Source organism: Zophobas morio, unplaced genomic scaffold (assembly GCF_036711695.1).
Source record: "Zophobas morio isolate AGI-343-1 ecotype UQ-CSIRO unplaced genomic scaffold, CSIRO_AGI_Zmor_V1 ptg000052l, whole genome shotgun sequence".
In the NCBI taxonomy this organism is placed as follows: Eukaryota; Metazoa; Arthropoda; class Insecta; order Coleoptera; family Tenebrionidae; genus Zophobas; species Zophobas morio.
The window spans coordinates 34,247-61,014 of record NW_026972157.1 but is presented as its reverse complement, the minus strand read 5'-3'; the positions used below and the strand labels follow the sequence as shown (position 1 = coordinate 61,014).

The 26,768-nt window shown below is 18.1% G+C and overlaps 1 protein-coding gene and 1 long non-coding RNA gene across 2 annotated transcripts; both read right to left on the bottom strand.

Annotated features, from left to right (window-relative positions):
- Positions 1-7,193: 7,193 nt before the first annotated feature.
- LOC135142718 (uncharacterized) lies at positions 7,194-8,391 on the bottom strand. Its single transcript, XR_010282600.1, has 4 exons — positions 8,302-8,391; positions 8,063-8,174; positions 7,265-7,309; positions 7,194-7,208 (listed from the first exon to the last, which is right to left on the bottom strand). It is a non-coding gene; the product is annotated as an uncharacterized LOC135142718 (long non-coding RNA).
- Positions 8,392-8,699: 308 nt separating this feature from the next.
- LOC135142727 (uncharacterized) lies at positions 8,700-26,087 on the bottom strand. Its single transcript, XM_064074474.1, has 15 exons — positions 26,003-26,087; positions 25,563-25,663; positions 24,077-24,160; positions 20,396-20,458; positions 19,815-19,878; positions 17,354-17,430; positions 16,289-16,338; positions 15,934-16,043; positions 13,499-13,551; positions 11,385-11,475; positions 11,245-11,328; positions 10,904-10,982; positions 10,456-10,525; positions 9,469-9,587; positions 8,700-8,838 (listed from the first exon to the last, which is right to left on the bottom strand). The coding sequence occupies exons 3-15, from the start codon at positions 24,077-24,079 to the stop codon at positions 8,700-8,702; spliced, it is 1,002 nt and encodes a 333-aa protein (XP_063930544.1). The 5' UTR covers positions 24,080-24,160; positions 25,563-25,663; positions 26,003-26,087.
- Between the last annotated feature and the right edge of the window lie 681 nt (positions 26,088-26,768).

The window sequence follows — 26,768 nt, the reverse complement described above, 5'->3', positions numbered from 1 at the left end:
GAATTACTATCATAACTCATCCCCGGCTATTTTCACTTTCTATTCAAGCTGGCACACTAAGGCTCAAAGTATTAATTTTTTATAATTTATAACTAACAATTTTTTTTTGTATATATGCAAAGGCGTGTGCCTGGCAGCCTTTATTAGGCATAGATCACAGCGATATGGGCTTTCCTTCAATTTTTAAAGGTCCTTTTAGGCAACTGCGCACGTTGGACCAAAGTCTAAATTTAGGGAAGCTTCTTGACCAAGTAAATTACAGACTAAAGTAGAAGTAGATACTATCTCAGCACCAACCGTTGCGACAGGCCGTTAAAAAAGAAACGGATGGATGAGTTGAATAAGTATCCTATTAGTATATTCGTTTAATGGATAATTAGGGTATTTTAAGAGTATAAATTGTTCTATTGATAGAGGTATTCTAGTCATTTTATTCTGTGTTGTAGTTTAACTGCCAAAACATCCGATAAACTAGTTAAACCCTAACAACATCTATTTAACTATTGACTTTATTAAACAAATAATTAGCAAATTTTGGATAATTAAGACCTTCAACTAGAAAAACGGGATTTTTCGCCGTTTGTCTTCTGCTCGAGCATGATCCTGCATTTTTGATTCGAATTAGAACTTTAGTTTTAACTTATATTTAACCTTTATATCTTGTTATTATATATGCTCCTCTGAGCTGGGGCATCCTGGGCTCGAGTTGCGACCACAGCTATCTTGGTTAACGTTGATTTAAAGTTCGGCTGCTGGCCTCAGAAGTGTAGAATGCACTTTAATTGGGGTGCTGTGAATTTTTACTTTTTTTAGCTTTCGTTAAATTATTTAAGCGATATATTTCTAACATTGTATCATCGCCGACATTTCTTAGAAGCTCCTTAACAAGCGCACAGAACAAATAAAAATAGCCTAAAAAATTGTACGAACAGATTCAATGGAGATTAAAAAGGAGCGGGGTCGTAATTAGATAAATCTGTATTTTCTTAGATTTTATAGTACATAGATAAAGTACTGCACAATTAAATAGAAGTGTTTTGGTGTTGCGTGCTGTGAAAAAAAGCCAAAGAATTGCATCCATTTTAATAGACAAATCGTAGGGAGTCGAACAATACACTTTTACATTGAACGTGAGATCGTAAGAATAAACCGCATGAAACAAATGAGTATTTACTGAATTTGTGGCGTAATTCTTGGACAGTTAATATTATTATGGGCTGAAAGTACAAGAAATGAAGTTAATGCAAACAATGTTACAGCATTTTAAAAGAAGAGAGGTAAACTAATAGTGCAAAGCCCGCATAAAGTATGGTTTTATATTCTAAGGAAATGAAGCTAAAAAGAAGTATCGTGGATCAGACAAATGGAAAGGTTGGTGGTCATACCCGTTAACCAGTGTGGTCCCTGCAAACTTTACAGATTTAAAAAATTGAAAGCCATAATACAGAACCACGCTTGCGTCCGCAGGAATGATTATCGGCTGGTATACTAGTGTAGACTAGGGCAGTTGAAGGCGGTATTAAGGCGCTGGTGGTTGTAGTTGGACAGTTAAATAGAATCATAAAGGCTGTGCAGCTATATAAAATCATACAGTGTCAGATAGTGCGAGGTATAAGGGTAATCATGAAGACTGATAGTACAGAAATCCTACTTAAAGGTTTTAGAAGTTATTCATAATCAGATGAAGAGTTGATTGTTTAGATTTGCGTTTTACTAATTAGACACATATTTAGCTATGTGACAAGGAAGAGATTTGCGGTTTACCAAAACTGAACTCTTGTTTACAGTTGTGACTTAGGATTTTTGATTACTTTCGATGGGATGGAAAACTTATTAAAGTCTTGCAACTTATTGAATTCAAACTCTTGTATAGCTATGTTACGAGGAAAATTTAAACTATTTGTATCGAGATGAAAATTTTATACTTTAAGATTTGCGGTTATTTCAAACTTAAACCATATTAAGCTATGTGAGGAAGAAGCTTTGATTATTTATGTAGAGATGAAGAACTTGTACTTATAAGTAATGCGTAATACTAAACCCAAACTCAAGAATAGTTATGTGAAGAGGAAATTTTAAGTATTTGCGACGATATGAAAAATTTATACTCGAAAAATTTACCAGTTAACAAAAATTAAACCTATATATAGTTATGATAAGTTTTGCTAAAGAATTTACACATACTTTCTGGATAACTAAGTTAATTATAAATGTACAGTTTCTTGTAAATTTCAATAGAATTTATTAAAAATAGTTATTGTACTCTTAGAGCCCTTACAAAAAAAAAATCTAGCGTGAGTTATTTTATGGACATTCATATTTTTTAAAAAGGTCAAGGAAAAAATTTTACTATGTCTCTTATTTGAAACCAACAAGTTTATTAAAACATGAATTTTTAACTTTTTCTTGAATTTATTATTGTTTACAACATGGTTTTTTATTTTTAATCTTTTTATAAAGTACTTCTACTTATTGTTATCCTTTTTGAAGTTCAAGTTGAATCCTTATAAAAAGCTTTTAATCTTCTTCAGAATCTATAATTCCTCTTCTTTTTAATTTCAATACTAAAATAAAAGTGTTATTATAAAAGTTATATTATGAGAGAATAAAAAAAACCGGAGATTTCTTTTGGACTAGATTCTCGTAGTGTTTTAATTTTTTTATAGTCTGCAACTTTGTTAAAATATAGTAATAATATATAAGAATTAAATACTATTATTACTACTTGTATCAAAATTTTTTTGTTCTTTTTGGAAATTATTTTGTTTATTTTTCTTTTTATGGAATTTTTTCAAATATTTCGTGAAATCGGTATCCCCTAAAATGGGGGAACAAAGGAACATAATTAGGAAATAAAAGGCAGGAATAAATATTAAGATACCAGAACTCTTCAAAAGATACCCAATCATTTTTATTAAATATTTAACACAATCAGCGCTCCAATCATCGGGCACACTCCACTCGCTTTTTCCAGAAACTTTTCATTTATTAATATTAATATTAATATGATTATTATCTTTAATATTATTATTACCGTCAGGAGGTAAAAAATTACAACTTTTCAAAAAAGCAATAAACTTTTCTTCTGTTATTGCTTTTTGTTGTTTCTTTAAAACTGCCGAGAATTCTTTAGTAAAACAAAAAAAAAGTAAAAAAAAAAGCCAGAAAAGATAATAAGTTTTCGGAACCGCATGAAGTATTGCCAATTTTTTTCTTAATTTGGTAGTAATTATCTAACTCCTGCCAAATAATAATTTTATTACTTGAACAATTCATTAAAAAAGTTGAAAAAGAAAAACCAAACAAGAACAAATGAACGAACGTCTTTAATCCACCGCAGCTGTGCAAAAGAGTCACTATTTTTAAGAGCAGTTGCGGCCTCCCCGATAGCACGGATATCCCATGTGGCTTCAATGCTTCTAATAATTAAAAAAAGTTTAAACGGCGGGAACAAGCAGGACGTTTTGCGTACTTCAGGTCAGACTTCCACAAGCGCTTTTGACTGGCTAGTAAATCCAATTCTTGCAAACATTTGCGATCCTTAAAGTTTTATATATAAGTTGTTACTATAATAAGTGAAAAAACCCCTGAAAACTCGCAACGTTTAGCTTTTTGGCGGTATTTTGCACATGAATTTGTACGTTTTCTTTGGAAAAACTAAAAATTCATTAAAAAGGAGAACTAAATATTTTGATATAAATCAACGAATAGTATTGCAGAGGACCTTTCAAATGCTGCTGTATGCCCGTCATCTCTTTCTTTATAACTGCGCTCACTGTCCTCGTCATCGCTTTCTTCTGAGCTTCATAATAATAAATGAAACGTTAAAAAAAAGGGGGGGGGGGTTCTTTTATATTATGTATATAAATAGTACATATTTAAAGCGAACGACAAGCCGAGTTTTTTCATTCGATTTATGATCTACACCAAAAAAAAAAGTGTTAAAACTGAAAAAAAAGTAAACGCAATGGCCAATAATAAATTGCGAGCTTCATAGTTTGACCAATCCTTAAAAATTTTTTAAACATTAACGAACGCCGGTATGTGTGCGGGTCAACGCATCAGCGAGTCTGCTGATTAGCTCGGGATCTTTTGGATCCATTCTTCCATAAAGGCCGGCTAACAATTGGTCCTTAAAAAAATAGTAATAATTTTAATGAAAATAATAATAATAATAAATAGACATCTTCGGCGGTCCACTTTCTTCGATGGTTAAGCGAATTGTCATCCGCTTCGCTGTCCTCGTCAAATACGTGCAATCTGGTTTATTATTACTAGTAAATAAACCAATAAGAATTAATTTTCCAAAATTTAACGACGAGAGTTAAGGAAAAGGAAAAGAAAGACCCACAAGTTATTGGCGAGTTTTATATATTGTATTGAAAACAAACAATTTATAAAATGATTGGCTTATATAAGACACGTGCCGGTGGCCACGGGGGTGAAAAAAAAGGCATTCAGCAAATAAATAAGGCTTTCGAGATGCCGCTAAAAAAAATTTGTTGACAATAAATTTAATGAAGCTTATTACTTCTGCGTACTCCTGTACCACGTGGTTGCGTCTGGTAAAGGAAAGAGATTAATAATAACCTAGTATAGCAACTTGAAAATTTTATTGATAATATCTACACGATTTTTTATGATTTTTAACGTATAACGTATATTTCAACTATTTGAAATTTTTAGTAATATTTATAACGTTTTCATAAAATGAAGTAAACAAAACTTAAAATTTTTCATAGCTCAAAAAAAAAAATTGCTACGCACTTTACAGAAAGAATGGTATTCATAATTCGGAAAGTGTTGAGCGTAAAAAAAAGTGCTGAACATTTTGCATCCACTGCAATTTTTTTAAACATCATAATTATAATATGGTTGAGCTGCTCGCCGTTTTTCTCATAACTCTACAGTAAAAGTATATATAAAAAGTTCCATATAATAGTAATAATAATAATAAAATATAGTGAATATATACTTCAAGGAGGTGGCAATAATTATAAATAACGAGAGGATGAGCAAAAATGGCATAAATTTTCTTGAGCTCCACAGCAGTTTCCACCAAGTCCACATGGCTCTGCTTATACAAAAAAAAAAAATAAAAAAAAAAATTATTATACAAAAAAAGGTTATAATAAATTTTAGTTTAACTACAAAGAAAATAATAAAAAGGAAGAGAAAAATAAAATGTATTATTATATAATAAATAATAAAATTTTGTATATATTTTATAATACAAAAAATAATTGCGAGAAAAAAAATTTATTAGTATTATTAGTATTATAGAAAAATAAATTATTTGTTATATATAAATAATGGCAAAAACAATATTATTATACGATTAAGCAAAAAATTTATAACAGGAAATAATAACAAAAAATAATATATAATTGTAAATGTTATAAAAAAATTATAAAAAAGGGATAATAAAAAGTATTTTTACTTTCATTATAAACAATAACAATTTTAAGCTTTTCAGACAATAAAAAATATAAATATAAAAAAAGTTTATACTAATATAGGAGAAATATATAAAAACTTTACTATTGAGTACTTTATAAAATTTATATGTATAAAAAATTAACTTTAAAAAAAATGCAATAATAATAAGTATACTAAATAAAAAATATTTATAATTTTTGAAATATTATTAACAGTAGCAAATCCTAATAACAATAATACTTTTTATTAAAAGTTTATATTAAAATATTTTTTATTGTCTTTATTATAATAATTTTATATAATTTTAAAAAAATATAAATAAATTTCTGAAAAAAAATATTTCTTTAGCAAAACTGATATTATACTATTTATTATAATAAAATAACATTTTTCATTATTAATATTAAATCATAAATATAATTATTTATTAATTCAAGTTAATATAAAAACATTTAAAAAAAATAATTAAGTTTTTATAACTATATCATTATGAAAACTTTTTTGAAGGAATAATATTTATAATAACTTTTTTTTGTTATAAGAATAAAAAATAAGTAATTAAATAAACTTATTTATAATAGTTAATATAATAAAGTTTACAATAAATATTATAATTATAAATAAATAAAGAAAAATTTTATATAAAAGTTATTAAAAATAATTTGTTATAATATTAAAATTTCTATTATTAAACATTTAAAAAAAAATATTGTTTTTATAAAAGAGTTAATATTAAAATATTAACATTTCTTTTTTATAATTAATATAATTATAAATAAATAAATAAACTTTTCTTGTTATACTCCATTTATAAATACTAAAAGTTAATATAAATATATTTCATTATAATAACATGAATAAGTTTTTATATTAAATGAATATTAAAAATTATTAATATTTTAAATAATTTTCTTATAGTTGGATAAAATTTTTTATTATAAAATTAAATAAATAGTAAAATATATGTAAACAGATAAACTTATTTAATAAGATGTATTTTTATAATGAATATAGATATATTTTATTATAAAAATAACTTTTTCTAAACTTTCGGTAATATAATATATTTTATAAAAGTTATTATATAAAAAATTTGTTATTATATATAAATATTAAAAATATAAACGAGATAAACTTTTACTATAATACTTTTTTTGTAATAATAAATATTTTTTAATAATTAATATTAAATATAAATAAATAAATATTTATAATAATAATTATTATAACAAAATAATAACTTTTTTTTAAATATTAAATATTATATAAATAGATAATAATTATATATATAATATTTGTATAAAAGTGAATAAAACAATTGAATACATAATAATTACAATTTTTTTAACTTCAAATAAATATTAAAATATATAATAAATTTAATAATAGTAATAATAATAATTTCTTTCAAAAATGTTATAAATAAATAAAAATAAACTTTTATATGTGCATATTTTATAAAAAAGTTAATATAACAAATATATATAATAATATAACTTTTTTAACTTTGAATAAACATATAAAAATATAAATAACTTTTTTAAAAGTTATAATTCTTTTAAGTAAACATAAAAATAGTTTATTGTAATAATAATAATAATTTTTTTTAAAATTTTTATAAATAAATAAAAAATATTTTATAAAAATATAAGTTATTTTTATATAATAATAATAAATATAACTTTTATAAAGAAAATAATATTATATTATAAAAAGATAAATATTTATTACTTTTTCAGAAGTATTAAGTTCATCCGTAGCAGAAGTGACTACAGAAAATTATAAAAAGTAAAAACAAGATATTCAAAGTAAAAAAAAAATTTACTTTTACTATTTTTCACTTTTTTTTCCTTTTTTTGAATTATTCCGCCTATCAGCGTTATGACGTTTATAAAAATAAAAAAATAATAGAAAACATATAAAATCAAATAAATTAAAAATAATAATAAATTATTAATAAAAAAAATTAAGAATTTATAAATAATAAATATTAGAACCTTAAAAAAAATTTTAAGCAATTTATATATAATACAAATAAATAAAATATAAAGTTATATAATATATAATTGTATAGAAAAATAAATAATATTTAAAAAAAATATAAGAAAGTAAATATAATAAATATATATAATATAAGAGTACATTATATAAAGTTATATAAAAAAGTAATGAAAATCAAATATTTAGTAAACAAATACATAAATGTATATATAAAATAAAAGTAAGAAGAAAGTTTTCGTAATAATTATATACAAGATAAAAGTAAATAATATAAAAATCAGATAAGAAAGTATATATAATAAATAAATAAACATATATAGAATAAATACATATAAAACAACAATGGATAAATATAATATAAATTAAATAATATATAGTAATAATAATAATGAAATAAAAAAAAACATATATAATAAATGTGTACAAAATACAAATAAACAAAATTAAGTAAAGTTGAATATTAATAAAATTAAGGAAAACATAATATATGAATAATAATAAATATGAATTTAAAGATATATAAACATTATTTAAAAAAAAAATAAAAATTTATATATATAATAAGTATATATAGAAAAAATAATAAATATAAATATAAGAAAATAAACATCATAAGAAAAACCGTTTATCTGATAAGAATGAGCATCCAAAACTCGAAAGAGCACGTGTATGCACCGCACAAGTTCCTTCAAAAAGTAGTGACTGTGATACTTTGCACGAACGTCCTTCACTAACTGTATAAAAAAAAGTAAAAGTTTTTGATATGTTGGAATATAATAATAGTAGTAATAATAAAGAAAACACGTGTCAAAAAAAACGGATCCAAATGAACTCTAAATGAGGTTAATACGCAAAGGGGACCTGAAAAACGGCTTGAATGCATTCATTGGAGTAAAATAAGTTACTGGCAAATGAGTGGCCAGCAAGAAAGAGATCACGTGGAGAATAATGGATCATCAATTCAATGTAAACTAAAATTTCTTTCAATGCTTGAACGCACAAAAGTTGTTTTTGGCCCCAAGTTTCTGTCATTATTATGCTTCATTATTTATTTTTTATTTATTATTTACTATTAATTATTTATTATTTATTATTAATCGCGGCTATTTTAAGCGTCAATGCGAGAGTTTTTTGGATCGCATGTCTAAATGTTTACTGGAATTTATTTCATAATTTTTTATGATTTTTTTTAAACCTCAAGTTAATATTAGAGAATAATATTTTTATAATTTTTATTGTTATTAGTGCGTTACTATTATTTATTGTTTATTATTATTAGTGCCTGGAGAAACGTCCTTATAAAGTTTTATCCCGTCCTTCAACTCCTCAAGAACTTTTAATATAAAGTTAACGTGGTGCATATCCAGAACATGGGCGACTATAGAAACTTCAAAAGTTCTAAAAATAAAATAAAAAAAGTAGAATAGATAAAATAAGTAATAAAAGTTATATATAAAAATAAAATAATAAACCATATTAATATAATAAATAATAAAAGTAAATAATTGATAAGTTATATAAAATAATAAAATATAAATAATAAATAATAAAAGTAAAATAAATAAATAAAATATAAAAATAGTTAATAAAAGTTATATACTAAAATAAAATATTAATATAATAATAAAAGTTATATAAAAATAAAATAATATTAATATAATATATAATAAAAGTAAAAAAATAAAGTAATTATTATAAATATATCAAAGTTATATAAAAAATAAATATATAATAAGAAGTAAATAAATAAAAAGTGAAATAGATAATAAAATTTATATATAAATGTATAATTCATTGACATATAATAAAAAGTAAAAAAATAGAAAAATTAATAATATAATTAGTAAAAGTTATATAAAAAATAAAAATTTTAAGTGAAATAAATAAAATATTATAGAGAAGATAATAAAAAATTAAAAGTTATATATAAAATTATATATTTCAAGTGATACAAAATAAATATTTTTATAAATAAATAAAAAAAGTTATATTAAAGTAACGTTCAAAAAAAAAATCAAAAAATAAAACTTTGTAGCAAATTTTTTAGACTCGAAAAGGCGAAAACAATTCAAGAAAAACGAAATGGCCCAAATATAGTTTAGCTTATCGCTTTCGGAGAGCGTGCCGCTCTCACTTATAATATCCCGCTAAAATATGGATAATATATTAAAGTTTCAATAAAAAATATATAACATAGTTAAAGAAGCAAACTTTAAACAAGAGTGACAGTAAGACTAATATATATAATATTAAAAAAAGTTATAAAAATATAAATATGAGAAAAAGTAAGATAAGGAAAAATAAAAAATATATATAAGTTAAGAAAAATAATAAATCCCTTAAATTTTATGCAAAAGTGATATATTAAAAAATTAATATATTAGATATATATATGAAGATAATATAAAATATGTAAAATAGTAGTATATATATATATATATATAAATTTAAATAAAAAGCCAAGTAAAAGTGAATAAAATAATTATTTATAATAAAGAAAATAGAAAAAAAGTTTTATAAAAGTATAAATATAAAAATATATATAATTATTATATTAAGAAATAAAAAAACTGCGAAACGATAAAAAATTAAATGGCGCTAAAAAGTAGAAAAAGCGCGCGTAAATCATTAGTCAAACGTAGAAAAGATTTAAAAAAGCAAGGAATAGTGTGCACAATCAAGGGGTCAATGACTGACTTAAAAGTAGCAGAGAATGAAATGATAGTCAAATCAAATAAACGGAAAATAAAAAGTTCGAACATTTTAATGCTCCACCAAATAGCAGATAGATATTTATTATCAGTCAATCACTAGGTCTTAAAAGTAATGGGGACCAATAAAAAGTTATATAAAAATAATGCTCTTTTCTCTAGAAGCGAAGTGGGGAAAACATAAATGCTAGCAAATGCAGAAAAATAAAATAAAAATAAAAGCCCCAACAAAAAAATTTCATTACAATGAATGTAAATAGACATTTATTGTAAGCCAAATAAATATGTTCGGTATCAGTATAACCCAAACGGAGTCTAAAAGCGTATTAAAATCGGCGTTGAGGAACTCTTGAACAAAATCTTTTAAGAAACTCCTTCAATAAGAAGAATAATATTTTTATAGCAACTAATTATTATTATAAAGAAAATTTTTATAATATTTAATAGAAAAAGTTTCATTGTTGTTATTTTTGCTATAAAAAATTACAACAATTATTATTGATAATATTATTTTTTATATGAAAACTATTAAATTTATCATTATTATTGTTGTTGCTTTTATTAAAACTATTATATATTATTATTAGTTCTTTTATTGAAACCATTATTCACTTATTATTACTATACTTCCATTGAAACTATAATTTATTTATTTATATACTTTAAACTATTATTTATTTACTTATTACTATTTCTTTGAAAAAACAATAACTTATTTTACTTATTACTATTATTAACATCTTTTTTTCAACCTTACAAATTTCGAAGATTCACGAGTGACTTCCGTAAAATCTTTCGCTTTACATTCTTTACGTTTTTTTTTCTGATCGCCTAAAGTTTAGTACTTTTACATAAAATATAATAATAAAGTAATATATAATTATAAGGGTAACTGCATATATATTTTAATAATAACAGAATTTACTTCATAAAGTTTATAAAATAAATATTATATAAAAATAAAATTAGAAAATAGAAAAATAATTATAAGTATAGCAATTAAATAAAAGTTATAAAGTTCTGTTGTCCTAATTTGTTTTATTAAAGAAAAGTTTATAAAAAAGTATAGAAACTTTAAAAATAAAAAGTTTACTAATTAGCCCATTTTTTAAAGAATGAAGGCCATTCCCAACAAGTACGGCGCTTCCCGTGTTGCTTACCCGCGAAAAAATGCCACCTTATAATAATAATAATAATTGTAATGAAGCTAATAAAATTATTTAATAATAATACCCAATCGTAAATGGCGCTGGGTAAATGAGGCGGTTTTTGATTGGCTTTGTGGTTGGTTCGAGGATAAAACTTTTTCTTCCGAAGTTGAAGGCTGCGGTTATATTATAATAATAATAATAATAATAATAATAATAATAATAATAATAATAATAATAATAATAATAATAATAATAATAATAATAATAATAATAATAATAATAATAATAATAATAATAATAATAATAATAATAATAAGAAGAAGAAGAAGAAGAAGAATAACTATAGAGAAGGCATCAAACTTTTACTTTTATTATTCACGTTCAACATAAATAAGTTGTATTACTTTCATATACACTTATAATTTTTTTTAATGTAAAAACATTTTAGTTAGTCGTAATATTCGGCGCGTTATAAATGCACCATACAATAACACGAGAGTTGGCTTCAGTCAATAAAATAAGAGCTACCCAGTATTACAGTTTTTAAATATAAAGTTTATTATTATTATTATTATTATTATGAAATTATTATTATATATAGTTATTTTTCCTTACAATTTACCTTAAAAAAATTGTTTTAAACTTTTTATGAATAAAAAGTTTTCTTTGGATTTACTAAGCAGAGAAAAAAAACTTTTATAATTAAATATTATACAAACTTTTATGTTTTATATTTATATTATAGTTATGTTTATTTAAAAAGTAAAAACTATTATAACTTCTTTTAAAAAGTATTATTTATTTATATTTTTAATGGATAATAATAGTAACATTTCTTATAAATTTTATACTAGATAATAAACTAAATTAACTTTTTATATAAAAAAGTTTAATGAAAAAATAAATATAACAAGTAAAAAAAAGTTTGAGCCTAAAAAAAATAAAAAATGTTTAATTTTCTATAATAAAAATTATATTTTCTATTTTATTTAAGTTTATTAATATCTTATAAATTTCTTATATAATTTTTTATACAAAATTAAAATTTACAACTTTTTTAATATTATTATTATCCGCTTTGGTTTATAATAACAATAATAATAACAATAAAAAAAAAATTTTTAATACTTTTTATTATTATAACTTTTATGTATTTTTATTTAATTATAATAATAAATAAAAAATTACTTTAAACAATTTTTATATTAGAACAAATATTTTTTTGGTTTTAAAATAATAAGTAAAAAAATACTTATTTTTACACTTTTTTTCATTTTTATCGTATTTTTTATACTTTTTCTGTAAATTATAATATATTTATTAATAAATTTTATAATATTAATATAAAAAATTTAAAAAAAAGTTTACTTCGTTATAACTTTATTATACTTTTCTTTATTTCTATAACTTTTCGGGTACCTTTTGCTTTACTTTTGAAAAATAAAAAGTTAAACTATATTATTATAAGTATAATTCTAAGTTGTAAAAAAATAATGAAAAAAAAAGTATTATAAGATAACATATATGAAGTATAATTTTAAAAACCTACAATTTTTGTATAAAGTAAAAAATAATATAAAAGTACATAAAGTTTTTTGTAATAAACTATAATAGAGATTACTTGTTGATTATTTTTATATATAAAAAAATTAAAAACTTAAATTTTTTTAAAAAAAGTAAAAAAAAAATCAAGTATATAAAAATTTTTACAACTAAAAATAAATATTTAAGTATACAATAACAATAAAAACAATTTCTTATATAAAGTAAAAAAAATAATAATAATTTACAATAATTAATTTTTTTAATAAAATTTTGTATAAAAGGAAAAGAAAAGTATATGTAAAATTTTTTTTATAAGTATAAAAAAAGTTTAAGTTTTTTATTTTTTTTTATATATTTTATAAAAGTAAAACAAAAACTTTTTACTTTAGCTACAATATAAAAATTTATGAAAACCTTTATAAGTATATATAAGGTTTATTAAGTATTTCTTATTTATTTTATAAATTCATATAGAAACTAAAAATAAAAATTCTTAACTTTAATTAAAATTAAAAGGTTTATTAAAACTTTTATATGTATTCTCGTATAACAATAAAAAAATGGAAGCCAACCAATAATAAACATAAAGTTTTTGTTAATGATTTTATTGGATAATTTTATTTCGTAACTAATTTTATGAGCAGACATTACCTGCTGGATGGACGCTTCTGTAAGAAAAGCGGGTCTTTGAAAGTATAAAAGTCCTAAAAGAATAAATAATAATAATTTTTATATATTCTTCATTTAATACTTTATACAGTTCAAATAATAATAAAAAGTAAAAAATATAAAGTTTAGAAAAATATAATAACTTTAAAGTTTTTATTTCTATAATAAATAATATACAAAAGCTTTATATTAAAAAGTGTATTATTTCGAAATAAATAGGAAATTAATAAAAACATTAATAAGTTTCTATATAATTTTTTATTTAATAGTTTAAAAATTTGATATACTAAAAATAAAAATATAAAGTTTATAAAAATATAATAACTTTTATAAAGTGTTTATTTATTTATTATAATAATATATTAAAGTTTTAAAGTATAAACTTTTTTATTCCTAAAAAAATTGGAAAAAATATTTATAAATATAAAATTCTTGTAAAGTTTATAAAATATTTAAAAATTAAAAAAAAATAAAAGTTTATATATTTTATGTGTAATAGTTTATAAAGTTTATATTATAAAAAATATTAGAGTAATAAAATTTATAATATATAAAAATAATAACTTTTATAAAGTTTTTATTTATTTATTTAAATAAAAGTTTTAAAGAATAAATATATAAAAGATATGATTTCGAAAAAACAAAAAAAATATTCATAAAAATATTATATTTATATATAATTATTAAAAAGTTTATCAATATCCAAAAATAAAAAAAATAAAAGTTATTATTTATTTTAAAAAATAGGAAAGCATATAATTCCAATATGCAAAAAGTTTAATATTTATATTTCGTAAAAATATGATAAAGTTTTTATTTATTTATTTAAAATTTTTTTATAAACTATAATTTGTAAAAAATATTAAAATCCCTAAAAAAAGTTTATAATAATTTAATATCTCTTTGAAAAATACTTCATAAAATTTTATAGTGTATAAAAAAAATTATAACTTTTATAAAATTTTTTATTTATTTTCTTATTTTATAAAAATATTAAAGTAATACAAACCAAAAAAAATAAAAGTATTAAAAATTTTATATTCATAATTATTAAAAAACTTCAAAGCTTATAATAATATTACAACTTTTTTAAAGTTTTTATTTGTATTTAAATACTTTAAAAAATATTATATTATGTATAAAAAATAGGAAAGTTTGTAAAAATAATATAACTTCATAAAAGTTTTTATTTCTATATATAAATACTATTGAAAATTATTTTATTAGAAATAGTAAAGTAAAAAAAGTCATGAAAAAATATAAAAAATAATAAATATTATACTTATACTTATTAAAAAAAATTATTCAAGTTTATAAATTTATTATAACTTTTTTTCTAAAAGTTTTTATTTATTCATAAAATAGTATATAAAGTTTTATGTTATACAGAAAAAATATTATCAAGTCTGTAAAAATAATATAACTTTTAAAAAGTTTTCTTATTTACTTGATATTATATATAAAAAATATCATGAGGTTTATGATATTGAAAATAATATTTATATATTTAGATAGTTAAAAAAGTTTTACATTATTTAAAAAAATAGTATAAAAGTTTACGATATTACTTACAATTAAAAAGTTTTTCTTTATTTTTTTCATATATAATAAAAGTTTTATAGAAAATATAAATTTTATTGAGGTTTTAATAATTTATTATATAAAAAGTGTTAAAAAATAAATATAAATAATTATAGATTATAAAGTTTTCGAATTATATATGAAAATAGTATAAACATTATAATAATATTATCTACTTTTAAAAAATTTTCTTCGTTTATTTCAGATTTAATAGAAGTTTTGTAAAAACTAGACATTTTTTATAGTTTTTAATTATTTATTATATTTGAAATGTAAAGTTAATACAAATGTTTCAACTTTATAAAGTTTTTTAAAAAAAATAATAAATATATTTATATAAAAAGTTTTATAAATATATAAAAATTATCAAAATATAAATAAAAAAATTATCAAAAACTTAATAAAATGCAAAAAAAAGAATAAAAATCTAAATAATAATAGCTTTTAGAGTTTCTACATATAAAAAGTTATAATTATTATAAATAAAAATTATAATAAAGATTTTAAAAAAACTTTTAGTGCTTTAATAATTAAATGTTTATAGAATAAACATTACTGTTATAAAAAAGTTTTAAAGTTGTAATAAATTTAAAGTTTATATATTCATCATTATAAAAAATTTAAATAAATATATAACGAATTATAATAAGTGTATAACATAAGTAAATATTGTAAAAAATATACTATAGAAATAAGTTTTGCATAAAATTTAACGAGAAAATACACAAAATAATAATAATAAAAATATTAAAGTTTTTTAAAAAGTTATTTACTAAATTTTTCTAAAATTAACAAAATTTGCATAATTTCTTTTCACTAAAAAAAATTGCAAAAACCGCGAAGAATATCCAATAGCAAAGCGTTATATAGCCGAAGGCATGGAGTAGTGCTAACGTGGCCGAAAGCAACGACTAAAACGTCGAGCATTTCCGACTTTTTCAAAACACTAATAATAACGAAAATAAATTCAGTCAATCAGAGGACAGTTCAATATTTACTACCAAATTTAGAAATTTCAAGCACGCGGCAAATTTACAAAAAATAATGAAAGCAATTAATTTATAAGAAAAAAAAAGTAAGATTACAAAAAGTTATTAAATAGTAGAGGTCCAAAGAACTTTATTATAAAAGGTTTTACACGATTCACTATATAAGTACACTTCATATTATAAAAAAATATAAGAAAAGTACGTTAAAAGATGGTCATGTAGAAAAGGCTGTTTATCTTTTATATGAAGAAGCTGTTAATAAATAAATATTTTAAAAAAACAAAAAATTAAAGTACGATAAAATATGAAAAAGTATAATAAATTTTATTTAAACATGGAAATAATAATAATAAGACCAACTGTAGCTGAAAAAGAACTTTTATACGTACAAACGCGTGACAGCACACCAATGAAAAATTTTAATAAAATTAATTTCCTTAAATTTTTTTAACATAAAAAAAATTATATTTTTTAAAATATTTAATAATTTTTATTATATTTATTAAAAAAAATAATTATATATAACTTTCTTAACAAATTTCATAATAAATAGTTTGTTTTGAAAATTTTTTGCGAAAAACTTTCGTAAGTATACAACTTTCATGGTAAAAAGTTTTATGATATTATTATAATTATAAAAAACTCTTAGCATATGTCATTTTATAATTATAACTTTCATATAATACTTAAAAACTTTTTATATTATCGTATTTATATATAAAGTAAAAAAATTTAATACCAAAAAAAGTTTATATATAAAATACTTTTAAGTATCATTTTTCATTTATTTTTTTAGTATTTTTATAAATATTATAAAAAATAATTATAATTATAATTAAAAAAAAAAGAGCTACCAACTTTTAAAAGATTTTAATAAAAAGTGCTTATATTTTTATAGTAAAATACTATAGTTTATACTTTTTCAATAAAATAAATGACGTTTTTTGTTTTAATTTTTTTTATAAACTTATAAATAATATTATATAAAAATAATATATAATATAAATTATCTTTAATAAAAGTAGTTTTAATAAAATTAATATTAAAAGTTAAAAAAAAGGAATAAGTAAAAATCAATAGATAAAGTTTTTTATAATTATTTACTTATACTTTTCAAATTTTTATTTTGTTAGAAAAAAAAAAATAAGTAATAAAACTTTTCCTTATTATTTAGTCAAAAATATTTTTCTTTTTACTTTTTAACTTTATTTTTATTTTAGAACTTTTTTCAATATAATAATAATAAAAGTTGTTTTATTTGTTGTACGTTTTTCAGAAGCACCAGAATTAACTCCAATTGCTGCTCAGGGTCTACAGGTTCCTCAGCTGATTGGCCAGGAGATACTAGTTTGCAAAAAAAAGTTATGATATCAATGGAGCTAATAAGAATTACTTTAAATATTAATAATAAAATAAATATAAATTATCATTAACAATAAAAACAATAAAAAGTTTTTGATAGTTATTATATTATAATAAATTTATAATACCCCAAAAGATATATAAAAATATACTTTCGCCTTTCTTTTTTAATAAAAACTTTAAATTTTATTTTTTTGTAAAAGTTTATTAAGAAAATATAAATAAAAAAAATTATATATAAAGATTAGTAAAAGTAAATAAATTGTAAAAACTATATTTCATATTTTTTCAGTAAAGCAAAAAAATTAAAAAGGTTGATAATAAAATTATAATAAATGTGAAATTAATAAGAAAAATACGAAAAATCGCAACGATATAAAAAAGTTTTTACAATTATCATTAAATATTAAGTTTAAAAACAGTAAAAATAAAATTTTCTATATAAAAAGTTTTTTACTTTTTTTTTATCATTAAAAATTTTAGTAATAATATTAAAAGTAAAAAGAAATTTTGATATAAATATATTATAATTCGGAATAAGTCAAAATGTAAATTATTATTAAATTAATTATTTCATAATTTATTTACTTATTGTTATTATTTTTAAGTTATTCTTTTATTATAAATTATATTTTTAGTACTTTGATATTATTATTTTTACTTATTATTACTTAAATAATAATATTCTTGTTTATAGTTATTTTTTATAATTTTTTTTGTCATTATTATTATTAAGGTTGATAACCTTTAACAATTTTTTTCTTTATTATTTTTAATTTAGAATTTTTTTATAATATAGAAACCTTTTACGATAAAGTAAATATTAAACAGAATTATAATATCAATAATAATAATAATAAATAAGTCGCAATGATTAAGTTCTAATAATTATTATAATATTATAGAATCAATAAAAAAAGTAACAAAATTTATAATTATCAAAATTTTTTTTTTTTTATTATACATGTTAAGTATAAAAAGTTTTGTTATTTTTAATTAAAAAAATATAAATGTGAATATAAATTAATTAAGAAAGTAATAAATTGTTAATACTATAATTAATAGTTTCCTTATAAAAAAAAAGTAAATAAATAGAATACTTTAATAATAAAAATAATTATAATAAAATTGCAACGGTAAAAAAGTTTTGGATAATTATTAGATAAATTTTAAAAAAAAATTAATTTTTTTATTAATATTTTTTAGATAAAAAGTTTTTTTATTTTTTTTTATTACAAAAAAAGTTTTATTAAAATATTAACAGTAAAAAAAAAACTAAAAACTCAATAGAAAAAAAATACAAATAGTATATTTATGTAATTTTCATATGTCTTGTGGATACTTAAATTCAAGCTTAATATATTTTAAACAAATGTTTACATAGAATTATTATTGTAATATATAAACTTATTTGTAAATTTAAATATTTTTTTTTTGAAAATAATAAACAAAAGTAAAATAAAATATAAAATTATTAATTGAATATAATAAAACAAATTTAAAATAAAATTATTATTTTTCATAATATAATTTACAAGTGTTTATATACATTAATAAAACAAAATATTAAAAAATAGTAATAATCAATAATTATAAAAAAAGTTATTCTACACATATTTAGACAAGTTTAATATCTAAAATAATACAGAAAAAGATTTATTATATAAAAATTTATAAGTTTAAATATAATTATATATCAAATAAAAAATAATAATAAATAATAAAATAAAAAAGAAATTATTAACTAATAATATTAAAAAAATTTTAAATTATACATAAAAACATTTATATATTTTAAAATAAATTAATAAATCCAATTATATAAAAAATAATAAAATAATAATAATGAAATGAAAAATAGAAAAGGTTATTAATTAAAAGTATTACAAAATTAATGTAAAAAAAAACTAATAAATTTATAATTTTATAAAGAAAATTTATAAATCTAAAATAAATTGACAAAACAAATAATAAATAAAAATATAAAAAAGTTAACAAATTTTATATATAAAAATTATTTTTCATAATTTATAAATTTGAATATAAATTAATAAAACCGGTTATATATTAAAATAAAAATAATAATAATAAGAAAAAAAATTAATAAAATTATTATTTTATAAAAAAATTTATAAATTTAATATAAATTAATAAATTATATATAGATATAACAAAATAATAATTTATTAAAAAATTAAATAAAGTTATTTATTAAAAATAATAAAACGATATTAATAGTATAAATAACTTTTCTAAAAAAAAATTATAAATTTAAATATAAAATTAATAAGACAAGTAATAAATAAAACTAAAGAAGTTATTTAAGAAAACTAATGATATCTATAACAAAAAGGCGCTTTACTTACGCTGCTCGAGGCAAAAGCCAGTAGAAATCGCCAGCACTTCCCAAACTTGAAGGTTAGCAAACCCCTTAACAAAAATAAATTTATTAGAACAGAAGAAATAAATATAAATAGAATATTTATATTATTATTCGATGGAGTTTGTTATTAAAATATATAAAAAGTTAATAAAATAAAGCAAAGTATTGTATTATAATAATAATTATAAATAAGAAAAATATATTTTCTTATATAATTCGACGAAGTGCGGCTTAAAAAAAGGTAAGATATAATAAAATATAAAAAAATAAGACTAAATAATTTATAAAAAATTTAATAAAATAAAGGAAAATATACATTTTAAATAGTAATAATAAAACATATTGCTTTTCAATATTCAGCTAAGTTTAATATAATAATATATATAATTATTATTATAATTCGATAAGAATTCATAAAAAATCAAAAAAAAAAAGTAAAAAAGAATAATTATTTTTTAATACTTAGATAAGGATTCATATCAAATTGAATAAAATAAAGTAATATATAACAAAAGATAATAAAGAAAAATTATTTTTATAGTAAAATTAATAATAACAAAAAACTTTTTTGTAATTCGATAAGAATTCATGAAGTTCGCTTAAAAGTTCGGACTGAAATGAAGAATCCTAAAAAAAAATTAATTATAGTAAAAGTTTATTAGTATCAATAATTTTTTCAGTATATTTTTTTTTACTACTAAATTTTTTATAAAAAAAATTATTTATTATGCAAAGTTTACTTGTATTTATATATTTTCCGATACAATTTTTATTTAAAATATTTTTAAAAGTTTTTTTTTTACATTTTTTAATATATCTAAATAAAACTTTTTATTACTATAAAAAGTTTGCTTGTATTATACATTTTCAGTTGTTTTTCTTTAGATTTAATAAATATAATAAAAATAATTATCAATTAATAAAGTTTACTTTTTCATTTATTTTTTTTATAATTACTGGAAATATAAAAGAAGTTTATAGAAAGTTTACTAATTTTTTTGTGTCAAGTTTATTTCTTTTTAGTAAATAAATATTATAAAAAACTTCATTTACTAAAATCTTTTTATTTGTAGTTCTTTTTATATTAGAATATAATTAAAAATAATATACTTTTTTATTATATAAAGTTAGATGTATTCAACGTTTTGTAAAAAAACTATAGTGAAAAAACTACTTTATATATACTTTTTATATACTTTTTATTAGTTATTAAATTTAGCAATAATAAGAAACATTTTATTATGTTAATTTATAAATTATTTTTTTTATTTAGTAGAAAAACAAAACCTTTTATTACTATATAAATTTTTATATATTTACTTTTTTATAATGTTAAAACTTTATTTATTTTAGTATTTAATATAAAAATATATAATAAATTTTGTAAACAAATAATTTATATATAGAATATATTAAATAATTATTATTATTATTATAAAAAAGAAAATACAAAATTTGTATAATGAAATATCTACTATTAGATGGTAAAACTTATCTTATTTATAAATATAATAAAAAGAATATATATTCACACTGTAAGCTTTTATATATTTATAATAATAATAATAAATTTATCATATAAATATTATTAGTGAAAATCTATTAAGATAACAAAATATAATATAAAGAAAGTAAAATATTAATTTTCATATATTTGTAAAAATGATAATAATATAAATAAATCTATATAAATAATATATATGGAATAAAACAATTAAAAATATAAAAAATAACAAAGAAAGAATAAATATTGGTATAAGTCGAATAGAAAACGTATTATTATTATATTTATATAATATTGTTATTACAAAAAGTAATACTAAGTTTTAAAGGTTTAGACTAAATAAAAATTAAAACGTTTAATAAAAATTACTTTTAATAAACATAATATCATTATTAAGTATAATATCATTATTAAGTATAAAATAATAATGATTCATATAAACTGTACATTTATTATATAAAACATATAAAATATAAAAAACTTATATTTGAAAAATATATAAAAAAATAATAAATTTTTATATTATATGAATTAAATTTTTTATTTAAAAATAGAAAATATAAAAAATTTGGAAAAATATTGTATATATAAAAAATATATAAAAAAAATAATTCTTTTACATGAAAATAGTACATATCGAAAAATATAGAAAAAATTTTATTATATATAATAATTAAAATACATAAACAATATTAATTCTCTATATAAAAAAGAATATTAAAAAAAAAAAGAATACTATGATATATATAAATATTATAATATTATTACTTGTAGATGAAAAAAAATTGTGGAATAAATATTTTTAATATAAAAACATATTAACTATATAAAGAAGATAATATATAAATGATAATAAAAAAATAAATATAAATAATAATATATAAACAATAATTCTTCAAAAAATATATATACTATGATAAAAAAATTAAACAATTTTCATATTAAAAAAATATCAATAAAAATAAAATTATAATAATTACATTTAATTCAATAATTAATAATAACAATAAATAAAAAAATTTTAAAAAAATTATAAAAATATGTATAGGAAAATAAAAATATAATAATAATCAATAATTTTAATAATAATAAAAGATTTCAAGTAAAGAATCAAAGAAAGAAATCAAAATTAAAAAATAATTAGTAAAAACTTGAACTTTTGTATAATATAAATTATTTTGGACTGAAAATTGAGAAATTTAATTAAAAAGGTGAAAATATAAAAAATTTATAATAATAATAATAAATATTTAATAAAATTTTAAATTTACTCTAAAATATAAAAAAAGTTATTCTATAATTTATAAATACAATAATTTGAAATTCTTTATAAAAATTGTACTTCTATTAAAACAATTTTAGTAACAAATTTGAATTTAAATGGTCAATGCAAAAACATAACGATTAGCTAAAAAACATTATAATTATTTAATAATAAGATAAAATAAAATAAATTTATTTAATAAAAATAATAATATATAACTTAAAAAATATTTTTTGCCATTTAAATTTTTTTTTAGAAAAAGTAAATCAAAAAATCTTATTTATTAAAAAAAATTGTTATTAAAAAGTATAATAAAGCTTTTTTTTTTAATGTTTTTTATATAAATGAAAGAAACTGAATTAAAAAATTTTCTTCTGATAAAAAATTTTTAATTAAAAATAAATTTATAAAAAAGTTAAGACCAAAGGGATACCAAAATTTTATTGTTGGTTAAAAGTAATTTAATAAATATATAATTATAAAATATTATTTTTTAAAAAAAACAATTAAAGGAAGATAAATTTTTTATTGTTTTTTTATAATCAATTTTTATAAAAAATTATTGCTGAACGGTTATATAATTTTTTTTGTCTTTTATAAATAAATTTAAAACATTTTAAATCAACTGCTATTTAAAAATAAATTTATATTAAAAAGAGAAAATAATATTTTTCTTTGTTAATAATATAAAAAAAAGTAAATTATTAAATATTAATTTATAATAAATTTATTATTAAATAGTAAAATGAATTGCTTTTAAAAGTAAATTTGTTAATTTCTCTAAATATGAGTAAGTTTTTTTAAAAAAAGTAATTAAGGGGCTTTTTCTTATATATAAAAATATAATTATAAATATTAATATTCAAAAAACTATTTTAAAAGGGTATAATATAATAATTTTTTTACTAATAACTTAATAAAATTAAATTATAGAATACTATTTTAAAAAAATTTTGTACTAAAGGGTTAATAAAATTGTTTTTCATAAATAAATTTATAAATAATTAAATTAGAATATATTATTATTAAAGAAAGGTTATTATTTATTAATAAAGATAAAAAAATAAAACACCAAAAATTTATTGCTTTATTATAACTAAATTTCTAAGTAATTAAATGATAAAATATTACATGAAAAATAATTATTATTGTAAAATAAAAATTTATTTTATTTTATATAATTAAATAAAAAATATTTAAAACATAAATTTATTTATTTAAAAAATATTATTATTGAAAAATATATATTTTTTATATTCTTACTTTTAAAAAAAAATTGAATCAAGAGATTACTACCAAAAGAGATAATAAAATTTGTTTTTTTATAAAAAATTTAAAAAATTTAGTAAATATATCATTAGACTTTTGATAATTCTTTTTAAAAGTAATTATTTATATTAATTTTATTTTTAGTGGCGTTCAAAAAAAATACAACAGAAAAACATTAATTAATACATTTCTAATATAAATTACTAACCATTGTAAGCAATACAACAAGTTTTAAAGCGTTAAATAACAAACGTGAATCTTCGGGAATGGTAAGCGAAGAAATTAATGGAATCTAAAAAAAATAAAAGTTTAGAAATTTTTAACTAAAGAAATTGGCTTGAAAAAAATAAAAGTAAAAATATAAAAATAAAATTCAAAAAAAAACAAAAAAATTAAGTTGAAAAATTTAAAAATTTTACTTTAAAAATGCTAAAACTTAAATTTATAAATCAATAGAAGTTTATAAAATTATAAATACTATAAATATTGACTTGATTTTTTTTAAAATTAAATAATTCAATAAAAATAATTTATTTTTTATAAAAATTTGAAAAAGGGTCTAATAATTAGTTATGAAATTTTACAAGGAAAAAAATTTGTTCTCTTATAATAAAAGAAAAAATTTAAAATAAAGATTTTATTATAAAATAAAAACATGAATATAATAAAAGCTATAAATACATAAAAATCTTAAAAGTTAAGATCAAATTTATTAAAAAAAAAATTATTTTACTTTTTTATTTACATTTAAGTATTTTGTGGTACAAATATGTTTTGTTAAAAAGTAGAAAATGTCTTATAACGCTTTTTAACAAAATTTAACGTTAAGTTTATTTTATTTTAAAAACACAATTAAAATTTTGAATATAAATTTAAATATCAATTTAAAAAAACAAAATTAAGTATTAAAATATAAAATATTTATTATATATATATAAAGTCAACGGAAAAGATTTTGTTATAAATTGTTTTAATTAATATTAATTGCTAAAAAAAATTAAACGCTAAAATAAAAATCCGAAAATTAAATAAAAATATTATAATAAGAAATATTAACTTTAATTTTTTTTTTAACAATAATTAAAAATAATAAAAATCTAAAATTATAAAAAATCAATTTGATATTTTCAACTTTATCTTTTCCATATAAAACATAAAATAAACTGGAAACGAACTTACTTTAAAATTTATAATTAATAATTTAAAAATTTCCTGGACATAAGCAAAATTTTATAATAATGTTTCGATTAATAGATTTTTTAAAACGAATTTTACAAAAATAAAATATATATCATATTTATTAGGTTAGTGACAAGATATAGGTTCTATAAAAAACCAGAAAATATATAAAATCTACAAAATTTATAAAATGTTAGTAAAAATTTTTTTTGTAAAAATCTGCCAGAAAAATGCAAAAATTATAAAAGTATAACTTTAAAAGATTAAAAATAGCATTAAAAAAATTTAATCAAAAAAAAAGAAAAATTATAATAACTCATAATACATACAGAATTTTCTAGCAAATTTCAAGTAATTTTTATATAAAAAAATTTTATTAAAAATTAAAAAGTCTACTAATTTTTTCCAGTAGTAAAACAGAAATAAAAAAATTTATTATTGTAGCGTGGATAAAATATTAGTAGAAAAAATAATTAAAATTTTTTAAAACTTAATATATAAATTTAAGGGTTGACCAAAGAAGAATTCACAACGTTCCATCTTCCAAGTGCGCAACGCACTGGGCACAACTCAGCATCATCCGTCCTGACGTACCTGAGAATGTCCTGAATAGCAACTGAAAATTTATATATATATATAATATATTATACGTAATCCTAAAAATATTTAAAAAAAAATAACACAACACTAACTATTTAACTCAATAATATATATAGTGATTTTTGCCGGGATAATTGTTAAATAATTTGTACATATATGAATTAACTAACAAAGGTAATTAAACTTTTAAACTTTTAAACTTTGTATATTTATTATGTCACAATTATGCCTCTATTTTTTATGCTATTTATTTTAATTCCTTTAGAACTCAAAGAGGGAAATTCAAAAAAAAATTTGTTGACACAAAAAATTAAAATTTTTCTCGTTTTTAACAAAGATATATAAAAAAATTTACCTATCGTTTCGCTTCCTTTAACAAAAACTCTTTTACCTCCTGCACTTTTTTCGTAAGTTCCCAGTTGAGAGCAGATTGCAAACAAATTCTGCTCTTCCCAGTCGTTCATTCCCACGAACACAAACACTAGAAACAAAACTGCAAAGCACCATGTCAGTTTGAGGTACACTTATAATACTTCCCTGTGGAAAGTTCGAAGCTAAAGGGTAAAAGGGTTTACGTTTTCCTGTTGTTTATTACTCCAAAACTTCTAATAGTCTCTTTTTTTATATTAAAATTTTACCACTTCAAGTTATAATATTTATACTTTTAAATATATTTGTCTTACTATTATTATTTTATACAAAGTGTAGTAGAGGGTGAAGAAAATTTTTTTTCTCCGTCTATTACTTAAAACTCTCTTAGCCTCATAACTCAAAGCTAGTATGGTGATAATTTTTTATTTATTTATTTTTCTATGTTTAGGGGGGATGAAGAATTTACTATTACTGTTAAACCTCTCATAAAAACCTCTATTAGCCTCTGTTATCTACGCCTACTCTATTTAATTTTGTAACCAGAAGTCAATATATTTGTAATTCTTTTTAAATTTATTTACCTTAAAGTTTATTTAGCTGCAAAGAAACACTATACACTTATAACTAATAACTAAAACATCAAGGGTAAGAAAATGTCTTGCAATTTTGTTAGTTTCTTGGAACTACCGGCGCAGTGCAAATTAAACTACATCTTATTAATGATGACAGAAAGATTTAAATTTTAGAAA

Coding starts and splice junctions, on each gene's coding strand:
- LOC135142727 (XM_064074474.1), bottom strand. Junction 16,339..17,353: donor TTCTGGTGCTTCTGAAAAAC/GTACAACAAATA, acceptor ATTTATTAACAG/CTTCTTCATATAAAAGATAA. Junction 9,588..10,455: donor CGCTTTTAGACTCCGTTTGG/GTTATACTGATA, acceptor TCCATATTTTAG/CGGGATATTATAAGTGAGAG.